Source organism: Chanodichthys erythropterus, chromosome 17 (genome assembly GCF_024489055.1).
Source record: "Chanodichthys erythropterus isolate Z2021 chromosome 17, ASM2448905v1, whole genome shotgun sequence".
NCBI lineage: Eukaryota > Metazoa > Chordata > Actinopteri > Cypriniformes > Xenocyprididae > Chanodichthys > Chanodichthys erythropterus.
The window spans coordinates 6,546,865-6,563,139 of record NC_090237.1 but is presented as its reverse complement, the minus strand read 5'-3'; the positions used below and the strand labels follow the sequence as shown (position 1 = coordinate 6,563,139).

At 36.1% G+C, this 16,275-nt stretch overlaps 1 protein-coding gene across 3 annotated transcripts; it reads right to left on the bottom strand.

Moving 5' to 3' along the window:
- Nucleotides 1-3,915: 3,915 nt before the first annotated feature.
- On the bottom strand, nucleotides 3,916-15,423 carry LOC137004744 (E3 ubiquitin/ISG15 ligase TRIM25-like). Of its 3 annotated transcripts, XR_010892177.1 has the most exons (8): nucleotides 15,303-15,423; nucleotides 14,070-14,685; nucleotides 13,853-13,948; nucleotides 13,380-13,613; nucleotides 7,708-7,861; nucleotides 7,542-7,601; nucleotides 4,933-7,302; nucleotides 3,916-3,949 (listed from the first exon to the last, which is right to left on the bottom strand). XR_010892177.1 is itself a non-coding variant. In XM_067365351.1 (7 exons), the coding sequence occupies exons 2-7, from the start codon at nucleotides 14,628-14,630 to the stop codon at nucleotides 6,770-6,772; spliced, it is 1,638 nt and encodes a 545-aa protein (XP_067221452.1). In that variant the 5' UTR covers nucleotides 14,631-14,685; nucleotides 15,303-15,423; the 3' UTR covers nucleotides 4,271-6,769. The 3 variants fall into 3 exon arrangements, 2 of the variants coding, with proteins under 2 accessions (XP_067221452.1, XP_067221453.1); XM_067365351.1 differs by lacking the exon at nucleotides 3,916-3,949 and having other exon boundaries at nucleotides 4,271-7,302; XM_067365352.1 differs by lacking the exon at nucleotides 3,916-3,949 and having other exon boundaries at nucleotides 4,271-7,302; nucleotides 7,542-7,580.
- Between the last annotated feature and the right edge of the window lie 852 nt (nucleotides 15,424-16,275).

Genomic DNA, 16,275 nt, shown 5'->3' with positions numbered 1-16,275 from the left:
CGTGGCGACGTAACTAGTTACGTTGTGACAACCGGAAAAGTGAAATTCCCGGATACGTTGCCACAACGTAACTTTGTGACGTTGTCAGTTAGTAACTGTGACGTCGTGGCAACGTTGTGTATCAATGGTTGTGTGTTGGTAATCAGTTGGTAATTTTTATATTTATTTATTTTTCTATGGGTGGACATGCAGTAGTTTAACCTAATTTATGTCCTCATTCGCCCAAAATAATTTAAAGGCTATTCCAACAGCTGTGAACAATGAATGCAGAGCTCAAAATGAATTCAATTCATTTATTTTGAAAAACACGCAGAACATGAACAAAAATCCAAATAAAAATAATGAAATACACCCAAACTATAAATAAAAACATATCGCCTACAGCGAAACATAAAATAAAAGCATTCAAGACGTTTTGCACTCAGTATCATTAAAAACATATGCTATTTACTTTCGAATTTAAGATTGACTCTATTACAGATTTGAAGCTGTAACTGTCATGCCATATGAAAATAAATTCTCATTTGGCTGTATAAAGGTATTTTTAATCCATGGTCTGGATCTCATCTCGTGCGCTTTCTTTCCACGCGCAGCCGCATAGTAAACACTTCTGAGGTAAATAAAGTAAAATAAAAAAATGACAGAGCCTCAGCTGCTTTTCAACACTTTTACTTTGTCATGCCTACAATAAAATATGCAAATGTAACACTCATCGCCATAACCATTCATAATTTAGTTCGTATTAGAATAACAAAATGTATTACTCAAAACGCACATGTAAATTCCTCCATCGGAGAGCCGTTAAAAAAACTCTTCCAACGGCTCTTTTTTTTTTTTCAATGGCGCTCCATCGTAGTTCTGAATGATGGTGACACGGTGAGCAATGACACTTCCTGTGAAGTGATGTATCGATGTTTCCTATCCCTATGCCATTCGCAGTGCCCTTCGAACTGTTCGCTCCCTCCGGAATGGAATCTCACTTAAAGGTACAATATGTAAAATTTTTGCAGTAAAATATCCAAAAACCACTAGGCTAGTGTTATATATTTTGTCCAGCTGATTACAAATAATATCTCTAATGTTTTCAACTACTTGTAAATCATGAGAAAATTCCCATTCAAAACAGTGACACGGGGCAGTGCAGTCGCCTGTCAATGATGTCAGTTACCCTTTGTTACCGCCTTTACTGACGTAGAAACCACATGACAACAGTGTCGTGGACAAATGCGGAAGTAGTGTCTAGCGTCCAGCAAACTAGCTTGCTTCAAGCAGTTCCTTATTTACTTCGTGCATGTTTTATGGTGGATTGTGCTACTTATTTATGGAACATAATTACTGTTTACCATCTGCCGCTGGTTCTGCCGTCAAGGACAGCTCCCGTAAACTCATGACTGGAAAAGCGGAAGCGGCGCCGGCGACTGTGTCATAATAAAAGTCCCGCTGCTCGTGAGGCGTGTGTTGATCAATCGCTCCAGCTCCTCGTTTAGCTCTCTAAATTATACATAGCCTGTATTTTTAGCTAAAGGAATGTCATAATAGTAATAGAATAACAGATTCTTAAGACAATGCTTTCTAAAACAGCATAATTTCCACTTTGAAATTAATCAAAGGATCACTGTAATGTTATTAACACAAATGCCCCATTTGGACTTAGCTGGGAGACCATCATCAGTGTCTGGAGAGTGTCTAACCCTGATCCAGACCACAGCCTGATCCAGACCCCAGCCTGTTACCACCCCATTCAAAGGATAGAGCCTCCCACAGACTGGAAGCTTCCTCTTGCTACAATATGTGAGCCTATGCCCAAGGAAAGAAGGACAGCACCCACTGTCGCCCTGGAGCCAAAGCACCACAGAGTCTGACCAGGGGTGTGAGCCAGCATCACCGTCCATCGCCATGGGTGTCCTCATGGTGTTTCTTTTAACTTTATAAATAGCTTGATTAATTCGAGGTATTCATTCAAATACCTTAAAATCATATTTTAAAAAAAATACTGTTGAATTGTGCCTATTATACTTACTAACCACTTCCTTCATTGAATATATGCATAAATCAGTGCCATGCTTCTTTTTAAAACCAAACTGATTATCTGTAGTTGAGTGTATCCATACATACGCCCAAATTATACTCACTAAGGCAGTTGGCCTTTAATTTTCCATACTAGATTAATTATCTTTAATTACTGGCACTAATATAGCTGTTAAAGGTGCCCTAGAACGTTCTTTCACAAGATGTAATATAAGTCTAAGGTGTCCCCTGAATGTCTGTGAAGTTTCAGCTCAAAATACCCCATAGATTTTTTTTTATTAATTTTTTTAACTGCCTATTTTGGAGCATCATTAACTATGCACCGATTCAGCGCATGGCCCCTTTAAATCTCGAGCTCCCTGCCCCCCGAGCTCTTGACTATAATACATTGTATTAACAAAGTTCACACAGCTAATATAACCCTCAAATGGATCTTTACAAGATGTTCGTCATGCATGCTGCATGCATGCTTCGGATTGTGTAAGTATAGTATTTATTTGGATTTATTTGGATTCTAAATGAGTTTGATAGTATGCGCCGTAAAGCTAACATTACACACTGTTGGAGAGATTTATAAAGAATGAAGATGTGTTTATGCATTATACAGACTGCAAGTGTTTAAAAATGAAAATAGCGACGGCTCTTGTCTCCGTGAATACAGTAAGAAACGATGGTAACTTTAACCACATTTAACAGTACATTAGCAACATGCTAACGAAACATTTAGAAAGACAATTTACAAATATCACTAAAAATATCATGTTATCATGGATCATGTCAGTTATTATTGCTCCATCTGCCATTTTCATCTGCCTGCCCTTGTCTAATGCCTTGAACATGGGCTGGTATATGCAAATATTGGGGGCGTACATATGAATGATCCCGGCTATTACGTAACTGCCTGTGTTATGTTGAGATTCGCCTGTTTTCTGGAGGTCTTTTAAACAAATGAGATTTATATAAGAAGGAGGAAGCAATGGAGTTTGAAACTCAATGTATGTCTTTTCCATGTACTGAACTCTTGTTATTCAACTATGCCAAGGTAAATTCAATTTTTGATTCTAGGGCACCTTTAACATAGATTCAGGTAGTACACCATTTATTAAAAATCCTGTAAAACACAAAGCAAGTAACATTAAAATTTTTTGGCTAGCATGCTTCAGATGTTCTGCTGCTATTAAATCAGGACCACATGCTTTATTAACTGCCAAGTTCTCAATAGCATAACTGACCTTAACAGGTCTAATAATCACACCATTACCATTTGGAACATGACTAACTTCAAATTCCTGTCTCTCTACACAATTAAAAATATCCACATAATATTTTCTTAAATTTTTTTCAACAAATTTCCTTATTGGCTTATTTGGTTATCTGTGTTAAATTATATATATATATATATATATATATATATATATATATATATATATATATATATATATATATATATATAAACATGATTTATATCTTTTTAATGGGAAATGTAACTTTGTAAAATTGAACAGCTCTTTTTCTAATATCTAAGGGATTCGACAAGACCCATTTCAGAACACAAAGCATAAATACTTTTCTGACCTTCCTTTTTTTCTAAATTGAAAAGGAAATTTGATGGCGAGTCCATTAATTTGACACTTTGAAACTGGGATCTGATTGTTGCACTCTGTGTTGTTAAACTTTCAGGCAATACATTTTTCTACTTTTTAATGGACTCCACAAAGAATGCATCTTTTATGGATTCTGTAAGTTCTTGTAACTAAATCTTCTAACACACTCACTGAACCATTTATGTCTCTTGTGGCATTGTGAGTATATTGACATAATTGTTTAAATTTGTACCTTCACAAAATCCCATCACTGCTGTAAGGTCAGGAAAGAAGATTTTATGGCATTAGCATGTGCCCGAAACTCTTTAAAAGCTTCCCTAAAAAGAGAATCACAAAGTAAATTATTATTGAAATGCCAATAAGCATTTTTTGATTTTATATCATTTTTTTTGCCACAATACATTTTATCAAACTGTTATCAGACACTTACCGGAAATATTAAACAACCTATAAACATACTCTTAAATCCTCAAGCAATAACTTTAAAATGAATCAAATTATGACAAGAAAGTTATTAACACAAAATGCACCATGTCACTTGATTTTCTATTTATTTGATCAAAATTACAACATTATGTAAGGGATAATCCACAGCTAGCCATGCATTGAAGGATTTTAATGCATGACGTAGAGGCGAAGAACCACCCGACGCAAAGCGTCTCTCACAAATGTCTCCAAGGTTACAAGGCATGCTCCCTGTGCAAACAGGGGGTCACAGCCGCTGCATAATATCATAGCGCCTGCTGCACCCATGGTACGACAGCAAAGTTCCTTATTACACCGGAATGAGAGTATAGTTCCTAGCCATATCGGCCTAGAAAATCACAACTTTTCATTTTCCGTCGGTCTTAGTACATGATGTAACTACAGAAGAGTCAAGTTTTAAATAGGAAAAATATTGAAACTCTTTGGTCATTTTTGAGCGAGATGCTAACGGTCTAATCAATTCAATGAACTATGCTAAGCTATGCTAAAAGTGGCACTACCAGACCTGGAGATTGGCTGAATGGATTCAAAAATGGTAAAACTCAACTGTTTAACTCTAGGGGAGTTGGAAAATGAGCCTACTTTCAAAAAAAGTGGAGTGTTAAATTTAATGCACACAGACTGAATTACTTTAAGTCTTTGGTTCTTTAATTGTGATGATTTTGGCTTACATTTAACAAAAACCCACCAATTCAATAAATTAGAATACTTCATAAGATCAATAAAAAAAAGGATATTTTAAACAGAAATGTCAGGCTTCTGAAAAGTTCATATTGAGTGCATTCTATGAACACAATACTTGGTTGGGCCTTACTGCATCAATGCGGCATGGCATGGAGGCGATCAGCCTGTGGCACTTCTCAGATGTAATGGAAGCCAAGGTGCTTTGATAGCTGCCTTCAGCTCATCTTTATTGTTGGGTCTGGTGTCTCTCATCGTCCTCTTGACAATATCCCATAGATTCTCTATGGGGTTCAGGTCTGGCGAGTTTGCTGACCAATCAAGCACAGTAACACCATGGTCATTGAACCAGCTTTTGGTACCTTTGGCATTGTGGGCAGGTGCCAAATCCTGCTGGAAAATGAAATCAGCATCTTCATAAAGCTTGTCAGCAGAAGGAAGCATGAAGTGCTCTAAAATGTCCTGGTAGATGGCTGCGTTGACTGTGGACTTCAGAAAACACAGTGGACCAACACCAGCAGATGACATGGCAGCCCAAATCATCACTGACTGTGGAAATTTCACACTGGACTTCAAGCAACATGGTTTCTGTGCCTCTCCACTCTTCTTCCAGACTCTGGAACCTTGATTTCAAAATGAAATGCAAAATTTACTTTCATCTGAAAAGAGGACTTTGGACCACTGAGCAACAGTCCAGTACTTTTTCTCCTTAGCCCAGATATGACGCTTCTGACGTTGTCTTTGGTTCAGAAGTGGCTTGGTACATTGAATGAGACAGTTGTAGCCCATTTCCTGAAGATGTCTGTGTGTGGTGGCTCTTGATGCACTGACTCCAGCTTCAGTCCACTCCTTTTGAAGCTCTCCTAAGTTCAGGCTTCGCCTGACAATCTTCTCAAGCCTGCGGTCATTCCTTTCACTTGTACAACTTTTCCTACCACACTTTTTCCTTCCAGTCAACTTTCCATGAATATGCTTTGGCACAGCACTCTGCAAACAGCCCTTTCAGCAATGACCCTCTGTGGCTTCTGGACAACTGTCAAGTCAGCAGACTTCCCCATGACTGCTGTTGGGATTACTGACCTAGACCCAGTATTTATACCCTGGTATAAATAAATGGTAATTTAATAGAACTTGAAATTAAATATTCTAATAATTTGAGATACTGATTTTTTTATTTTGATGAGCAGCAAGCTGTAATCATCAAAATGAAAACAAAAAAAGTCTGGAAATATTTCACTTTGTCTAAAAAATTTAGAATACATTTAAGTTTTACTTTTAGAAATAAATTACAGAAAAAAATATATTTTTCATGATATTCTAATTTATTGAGATGCACCTGTATATCTATAACAATCACATTGTGCTATATTATCCTAGCAGTAAAGAGTTCAGCTGAGTTTGGCATTTTACTTGGACTTTGTAAACACACATGTAAACACATGGGGCAGAGGTGCTCTTTATTTGTCTCACCTGAACACAATATTCCCCAAAATTAATCAAAAGTCATGAAAAATGTAACACCTTTTAGAAATCACTCAAAAAAACAAACAAAAAAACTACAGAGAATGACTAATGCTAAATTACATAAATTTATTAACGCTGTTAGACATGTTTAATCTAATGCAATAATGTGAGCACTTTAACAGCTCTAAAAGCCACTTTTCCTGACAGAAGTTTGTAAATTTTATTGCTGACTTATAATAGCAAGTTTTCAAAGATCTAATTTGAACTATTAGAATTAGTTAATTGTAAATGCCAGTAGGCTTTACATTTGAAATTTGTTCACAAAAATGAAATTTTGTGAAACACATGAGGAGCTAAAGCAGGCACCATATGGCTGCTGGTTGTCTTTGACAGTACAGGATAGTGAAAAGGAACATGGAGACGTGACACAGAAATCTTTCAGTCTTTTAAGTATATCTATACCTTTAAACAGTTTAGGACATTTTTGTAAGTATTTCACTGCTGATCTAAATTCTCCTCTGCTTTATGATCATGAGCGATGAATCATCTCCAACCCCAAAAGCAGGGTATAAGGGTTCAGTGAAAGTGGTCTGGACTCTGTGAAGGAGAGTCATTGTGTCAGAGACGCTGTAGAAGGACAGAGTTCCTGCTCTGTGATCCACATACACTCCTATCCTAGAGGAGCGGACAGCAGGGATACAGACATGCTTGTTATCATGTCTGACATAGAAATTCTGTTGACAGTGGGTCAATCTCCATGACTTGTTATTAAACCCCAGTCTGCAGTCATTACTTTTTCCTTTACGTCCAATTCCTTTGTAACAAACTCCTACAGCCCAGTTTTCTCCACTGCACTCGACCTCCCAGTAACAGCGATAATACAAACCCTCTCGACACAAGACATTCATATAAACATCAAATCGCTCTGGGTGATCAGGATATTGCTGGACTTCAACTGAACATGATATTTTTCTGTTCTCTTCTGACAAGATGAGGTTTCGGTGTGCAGTGTTTGGATCCAGTTGCAGTTGGCAGAAATCTGAGGAGGATGGTGAGAGAAATAGATATTCAAATAAAGTACTGCCATCCTTCCTTTCCCCTAACAATGTCAATGTCAATAGTTAATAGTTATACATTTTACATTTTAATAGTTATTGATAACAATAAGCAGATTAATTATTTAATATTTTTCAACAAATTTAGAAATACTTCATAACATTATTAACTATCATTCAGCAATTGTGTGAGAGAACAACGTATAAAAATAAAACAACTTACAGTGCAAAATTTCATTTGGAGATTCAGGTTTTGGAGACTCTGAAAAATGGACATTTGACTCTAAAGATGAGGTAAGAAACAATGCTTAAATGTAATATAAAATGTAATGAATGAAGCAACACATTTAAAAACATCTATTTTTAATACTGATTAAAAATATGCAGACCTTCTGGAGATATTTTGGCGGTTTGTTGTTGACAGGCGTCCTCCAAAACCTCCTTAAACGCTGAGATTGAAATGTCTTTAAAAGACAGATGAGTGTGTTGAGTGAAGCTGGGAACATCTTCAAATGAAGGTAAAACACACACAGACTGGCAGCTCTGAAATGAGACAAAGAGTTCAAACATGATTTGTGAAACATGAGACACTTTTTACATTCAGTAAGAGAGAAAAGCATCCCAGATAGCATGGTGACATAATGTTGAGTTTTTATCCAGACCCGGCGCCAGACACAAATTCACGGATGGGCATTACATTTTTTTCAGGGGGGCACAAATGAGATCAACCTCATTGCATAATAACATTAATTATGAATTAAATGGGGGAAAAAAAGAAGAAAAAAAAAACAAACAAACACAAAAAACAAAACAAGGAAGAACTAAACACACGTCGCAGGGCTCGACATTAACGCTTGTCCGCTAGCCTGGGACAAGTAGATTTTTTTAAAAGGGGTAAATGAAAGAATTTTACTTGCCTGGCCTGATTAAAACGCCAATAACAAAAAATTACTAGGGAATCACCAAAATGCGATAATGCTTCTGCATTCATTTAGTCTAAGTGGATTAGTGCATAATAATATTGATATTATCGATAGTGCATAATAATATATAGGCTGATGTAATGTAGTAACGCTAACAAAATGTTGTGCTGTTGAGGCGCTCGCGCTGCCTCTCGAGGAGAAATTGAAACAAATTTCGCCTAGCATTACCTCGCATGATGATCTCCTGCCTACTTTGGTGGTCTTTGATTAAAGAAACGCCGTTGGTTTTCCCTACTCACTGTCACACAAGATAGCTAGTTGTATAAAAAATGTCAGCTACGTTAAGCGGCAGCGCTATGCTTAGCACTCAACCAAACACGCTCACTATCGACAAACCAATCAAATCCATTTTTTTTTTAATCCAATTTTTTTTTTTTAAATCAGACCAAACACATTTTTATCCAGGAGTTATGTATATACAAAACAATAACTTTTGATAACAGTAGCCTATTGATATAAAAAAGCAAGGACTGGTTGTTTGGTGGGACGTGGTTGACTCGTCCAGGGCGGGCACTAGTGACTCACAGGGCGGGCCAGGCTCCCCAATGCCCGCCCATGGAGCCGGGACTGTTTTTATCCAAACCATCATTTTGGTTGAGATTGACATTTCAATGTTTAATGTATGTTGGATCAGCATTGAAATTTTGATGAAAGTCATCAGCACACATGGGTGGAGACAGTGACATTGAACTAACAGAGATTTGTAATTGATGACCACAAAATCACGCAGGCTTGTATCTCTGCAGAACACTAGTGGGTGATTCTCAATCAGTCGGGTGTTTTTAAACCATGTTGGGCATTTTCAACCACTTTACCCGATTTGCTCTAATCCACTGGGGGCTCGTTTTAGGGGTGGGAATTCATGATTTTAGCAAGTCTATTGAAAAATGGTTGAAAAACACCAATTGACTGCATGCACTGAGGGTTCTAATATAAGCCAGCTGGAAAACTTTCAGTGAGATGTCATTTGCTGGTGTGTTGAGCATCAATAGTGTAATACTTAGTTTATAATCAGAATACAGACACTTAAATAGTCAGGCATAGCATTCATTTAATTCACACTTTAGTGTGAAAAAAAGCGTCAAATTAAATATTTATTGTGCACTTTAGTTAGATTCCTTGAATAAAATGTGTTTTCACAAGTGTGCTGAAATCATTGATCATGTGCTGCACTGACTGACAGCTAATGTGATTACAAAGGGAGAGCATGGTGCTCGCTTTCTGTGTCATTCATTCATAAGAAAAGTTATTGTTTTTGTACGATTTTTTTGAGTATTTCATACTTCACATTGACAAAATGTATTTTTAAACCTAGTTATTTTATAATGTTTAATAAAACTAAGAGGAAAAATATATATATTTTGCGATAAATTTTTATATAAAAATATATATAATATTTATATATATATATTTGCGTAAATAAATGCTACTCTGCCGCCACCTGCTGGTTATAGTGGTAATTAATGGTAATTAATGTCTTTTTTCTATCAAATGTTGAATTTCCTCGTCCTCGTTCGTTTTACAAATGGGGACAATCTCAGAAGGATGAACAAATAATGTTTGTGGTCATCACATTAAAAATAACATTTGAGGTGCTGGGGTAAAAAATGCGTGTCTAATTACAGACACTGCGTTTTTAAACGGTCCCAATAGCTTCGTCTTTATTGCAATCAATAAAACTGGCAAATTAGGTAAATGGGATAACTGCTTTAAATTTGAATATAACATTAAAAAGTCAACCACTGATGGTTTTGTGTCGATGTACAGCGACAACAATAGAGACAGAGCGACACGCGTCATAATCTGAAAACCTCGCCCACCGGAGGGGAAAAACAATCCAACAGTCCCCATTGACTTTATATAGCGTGAGGCTGCCTCCGTGTCATTTCTGGCTTAAAACAAAAAAAAATAGAACAATGTCTAAAAGCTCGTCTCGAGACTCTCGCGTTCTATGCTGAGCTTTTTTTAAAACCACTCCTGAGCGCTGCGTCATGCGTTTTTAGACGCAAAGTGTTTGCGTTTTTAAGGGGCCGTTCTGTGTGAACGGCCCCTTAGGCCGTGTGTCCACCAGAGCGTTTTTTCCAGCTGCTAGCTTACTTTTTCAATTGTTTTCAATGGGAACGCCGCATTTTTTAAACACGAGGCGCTGAGCGTCTTTTTCACGCTCAAGCGCTGAGAGCTGGGCGTTTTTGGTCGCCTCGAGTTGAAGAATGTTCAACTTTGAGTAAAACGCTGCGCTCATCACTGTCACTTTTTAGCCAGCCATCCAATCAGAGTGAAGGAGGGGCGGGACAAATACAACTCCGTCCAACTGTCACAAATTCTTGCTGTACAGCGACATCAATAAACAGAAACAAAATGGATGAGAACTTAATATTGCTGCTCTCCGAATATACATAGCAAAGTAATTTCATATTGTGTCAACATTTTAAGTCTGAAACAAATTACCTGCAAAATCAGTTTTAAGTAACAGTGCCGTGGATATTCCGTATCATAGCAACAAAGCGTCTCAACGGAAAAAAAACGCTGCGCTGCAGAAGCGCTCTCAAGCGCTCACAGACAGGCGTTTTAAGCCGAGCGCCTAGCGTTTTCAGCTGGCTAAAAATGCTCTGGTGGACACACGGCCTTATAGTAGCTAATGCCGTGTGTCCACCAAAGCGTTTTTAGTCTAATTGATGCTTCCTTATTAGAGAGAAAACACAGGTGCATCCTACACAGAAGTCTTGTGTGTTGAACCACCTGACTTCTCTGGGTTTGAAAAAATTGTGCATCTTTCGTATTATTTCTCTGTTCTTTTGTGCTTGTTATTTGAATTTGATTTATTGTTACTGAATCTAATAAGATATATTTATTAAAAAGTTATTAAATAGTTTGAATAAACCATCCATTTTTCTAAATTTTTAAAAGTACACACATCTTGCTTTAATAATAAAATTTTTTTGAATTGCAAGTGACATGAACCTGAGCAAGAATATCATATTTTACACATAGCCCATGTATTGCATCTATTACTCAATGCTTGCAGAGCACCTTGACTTCTTTCCTTTAGTAGGGATGAAGGCAGAAGAGGATGGACAATTAAAAAAAATGAGAAGCACCCTGCTGATAATACTGACATTGATAATACATTGAGTTGTTGTTGACAGCATAATCACCTGACCTGGGACTTGATGCTGTCCTGTGCCTTAAAAGTGCCCTAGAATGCTTTTTCACAAGATGTAATATAAGTCTAAGGTGTCCCCTGAATGTGTCTGTGAAGTTTCAGCTTAAAATACCCCATAGATTTTTTTTAATTCATTTTTTAACTGCCTATTTTGGGGCATCATTATAAATGCGCCGATTCAGCCGATTTAAATGCTCGGGCTCCCAGCCCCCAAGTTCACGACTCTATAATACAGTGCATAAACAAAGTTCACACAACTAATATAACCCTCAAAATGGATCTTTACAAAGTGTTCGTCATGCAGTATGTCTAATCGCGTAAGTATGATATTTATTTGGATGTTTACATTTGATTCTGAATGAGTTTGATAGTGCTCCGTGGCTAAAGCTAACATTACACACTGTTGGAGAGATTTATAAAGAATGAAGTTGTGTTTATGAATTATACAGACTGCAAGTGTTTAAAAATGAAAATAGCGACGGCTCTTGTCTTTGTGAATGCAGTAAGAAACAATGGTAACTTTAACCACATTTAACAGTACATTAGCAACACGCTAACAAAACATTTAGAAAGACAATTTACAAATATCACTAAAAATATCATAATATTATGGATCATGTCAGTAATTATTGCTCCATCTGCCATTTTTCGCTATTGTCCTTGCTTGCTTACCTAGTCTGATGATTCAGCTGTGCACATCCAGACGTTAATACTGGCTGCCCTTGTCTAATGCCTTGAACATGGGCTGGTATATGCAAATATTGGGGGCGTGCATATTAATGATCCTGACTGTTACATAACAGTCGGTGTTATGTTGAGATTCACCTGTTCTTCGGAGGTCTTTTAAACAAATGAGATTTACATAAGAAGGAGGAAACAATGGAGTTTGAGACTCACTGTATGTCATTTTCATGTACTGAACTCTTGTTATTCAACTATGCCGAGGTAAATTCAATTTTCAATTCTTTGGCACCTTTAACTCCTGCTCCCTGACTACTGCTCTATCAGGCAATCATTAATTTTCCTGAATCCGTATTAAATTTGAGGAACATAACTTATCTCCATTTAATTTAGCCTGTTCCCACTGAAACACAATCGCACACACACACACACACACACACACACACACACACACACACACACACACACACACACACACACACAGGTGTAACTGACATGGCTATTTTGTGATATTTAAACAGAATAAGATCTACATAAGGTAAATCTGCAGCTTTAAAGAAATTTTCCTTAAAAAAGTAATGTCATTTTTAAAAGTTGTGATGCTTTTGTCATTTTTTCCCCACTCAATTTACTATCTCTTTGACATTGATTGTGTTAAACTGTCAAATAAAATACACTGACTCTTTGAAATGGTCAGAAATTTGTTGACATACCATTGAAGTGCAGCTGAAATGTTAATGTTGCATCATTATTTTCACGTTGACATTTAAGTTGTATTTTCAATGTTTCAACAAAAGTGATTTAGAATAAACATCACATTAATATTGATCAATCTATATTACTAATGATTATGATGTGGTTGTGGGTGATGTGGAATCAATAATGTTGATTCAATAGCATTATCATTGATTTTTTGTTCACCATTGTTTCAGCATTAAATGTGGGTGCAAATGTGATGTTGAAAAATATCCATTTGTAATGTTTAATCAATATTACCATTGATTTTTGGTTGAAATCTCAACATTGTTTTTTAACATTAACTGAGGGTGCAAGAGTGATACTGAAGCAACATCACTAACGTTAATTCAGTGCAATTGGAGTTGACGCATCAACACTGACTCAACATTGTTTCAATGATTACATGCTATCTGGGTATGCATCTATGGTGATATGTTGTGATGTGGAAGGTTCATAAACAGATATGATAAAAAAAAATTAAAACATTTTTTATTACCTTCAGACACTGGATCTGATCATCAGTATTCAGAAGTTTCTCAATCTCAGCTTGTCTTTTTCTGAGTTCTGTCAGCTCTTGATCCAGATGTTTGTGAAGTTCCTCTGCTCGATCTATCTCAGTCTTCTCCTGAGCTCTGATCTGCTCTTTAATCTCAGAGCGTTTCTTCTCAAGAGAGCAGATGAGCTCAGTGAAGACCTTCTCAATGTCCTCCATGGTCTCTAGAGCTGAACTCTGTCAGAGACACAAAGATCTGATCATGCAGACAGAAACAACAGCTTAAATAATACATTAATGTGACCATCTCCATTATCATAGATGTTGTTCAAATCCAAAGTGATTATACTTTCAGTCAAATGAAAATGTCAAGATTTAAATGTTGCCTATTTAAAACATTAAAACATATAGTATATCTGTTGTATTTGTGATTTAACCCCATGGATTTAACCAGTCGTCTTCATACTGATACTCACTTTAAAAGACTTCACAGCTTCACTGAGTTCCCGCTGACCTCTCTCTCGCTCCTGGATCAGCTTCTGACACGCCACCTTTACCTTCTTTAACTCTTTCTGAGGATGTTAACATAAAAAAGTAATTTAAGTAAGTAATTTAAAAATATTAAAGAATTTTTACTAATATTATCAGCTCAAGAAACAAAGAAAACTACCTGAAATGATAAGCATTGATTACCTTCTTGCTAGTCCACTCGGAATCCACAGAAACCAAACGGTGGCCGTTATGATTGTCAATCATACACAAGTTACAAATGCACTGATGATCATCCTGACAGTAAATCTCCAGAAGTTTCCCATGACTGAGGCAGATGTTCTCCTGAATGTTTCTGGAAGCTTGGACTAGTTTGTGCTTCATAAACGCAGGAGATTCATAGTGAAGCTGCAGGTGAGTTTGACAGAAGGAGGCCAAGCACTGCAGACAGGACTTTACAGCTCTGTTCTTCTCTGTAGTGCAAACATCACACTCCACAGCAGCCGTTTGTAGGGACGTCTTCTGCAGCGTCTCCATCATCTCAGCTATCAGAGTGTTCTTCTTCAGTAGAGGTCTCTGACTGAAGCTCTCTCTGCATTGGGGACAGCGGTACGGCGGCCCCTGCTCCTTCTGGCCCCAGCAGTCAGTAATACAGCTCATACAGTAACTGTGTCCACAGGGAATCGTCACCGGCTCCTTCAGAGGATCCAAACAGACTGAACAGCTGAACTGATCCTCATACTGACTCACTGCAGACTCAGACATTTCTTTACAGTGTTCAAAGATGAACAGATTCTCAGTCTCTGTCCTGTTAGAAGGGCTGTTTTGCCAAGAAAAGCAAAGTTATCTGACAAGTACTATTTTTCACTGAGGTGAAAGTATGAATACTGTCAAGATTTGACAAAGTTCTAAGTATCCAAGCCAAAAAAAAAAAAAAAAAAAATAGTTTGAGAAAAGCCTAATCACAACGTTTCGATTTTCTAACTGAGGAAAAATCAATATGTTCTCTGCTAATCAAATGCTGTTCACATGTTTTCAATAGAGCTTAACTTGTATTGAGCCCAGAATAGTCTCTTTAGTCATGATCACCACAGAAATAGGTTTGTATTTTTAAAGAATCATCGAAATTGTAAAGAGTAAAAAGTAAAGTTTTGTAGTACACTTCAGTATGTAATCGAGTATTCCGTTTCAAAAGTACTAACGTTTTCATTAGACAACAAAATCCAAAAATAATCGTTTAGCAGTGAAGTACAAAGCAAAATTTAGTTTAACCAGTTCTGTTACAAGTTACAGGAGTAGAAACGCTGTACCTTTTTTACAGTCTTTGCGCTGTACACACATACATAAAATACATACTGTAGCCTAATAGCATGCGATTTCTTGTTAAAAGCAGACAAATCGATCAATCTTGATCTTTGGATCTTATTAAGTCCTTACCTCGACAGAAATACAACTTAAATTTGCTTCACAGCTTTGCCCTAAAGAACAGCGGTGTGGATCTATTAGAGATTGAATCACTTGTAGTGAAGAAATAAGTTTCATTTCTCTTGAATTCCAAAAACTTCCTGGTTTTCAGCGCGAAAACAAAACTGGGCGTGTGTTGTGTCCCACTTACACAAAAGAGAGAGATGATAGAGATGAGCAGAGAAAGAAAAAACAACAACCAAAAAAGTTTATTTTCCACATATGATCGACTGCAGAACATTATTGAACTATAATTATTAAAACTTACACATTTAAGTGTTTAGTTCAAGACTTAAAAAGATCATTAAAGATTTTGCCCACTACTGGGATAATGATCCTCTACTGAGGTAAACAAAAAACTTTTATCACAGCTGACATTTGATTTGTCAGATATAATTTTTGATGATTTAATGTAAAATACTAAATTAAATGTTTTCTGTAAATCTATATTTTGACAATTTAACTAATAATGAAATACAAATTAAATGACAAAATCTCAGTCAAAGAAATACTTCTGAATTACTCTACAGTTCTTTAAATTATACATAAACCTGTATTTTTAGCTCAATGTCATAACAGTAATAAACCATGAATTTAGATTAAATGGTTGAACCTAACTGGCCTATACATTATGATAAATAATAAAGATGTCCGAATGTGCATCTAATTCATAGAATTATTAAATAATCATTCCATGAATTATAATAATTCTAAAATTAAATATTAATTATTAATATATATATATATATATATATATATATATATATATATATATATATATATATATATATATATATATATATATATGTATATGTGTATATATATATATATATATATATATATATATATATATATATATATATAATTAAATATTAAAAGCAACATTATTAAATAATCATTCCATGAATTATAATTCTAAAGTTAAATATTAAAAGCAACATCATGC

What these genes read in the sequence shown, in the direction of transcription:
- LOC137004744 (XM_067365351.1), bottom strand. Translation starts at nt 14,630, where the DNA reads ATGTCTGAGTCTGCAGTGAGTCAGTATGAGGATCAGTTCAGCTGTTCA. An exon ending in CCGAGTGGACTAGCAAGAAG is followed by an intron (nt 13,949 to 14,069) that starts GTAATCAATGCT and finishes TAACATCCTCAG; the next exon opens with AAAGAGTTAAAGAAGGTAAA. An exon ending in AAGCTGTGAAGTCTTTTAAA is followed by an intron (nt 13,614 to 13,852) that starts GTGAGTATCAGT and finishes TGTCTCTGACAG; the next exon opens with AGTTCAGCTCTAGAGACCAT.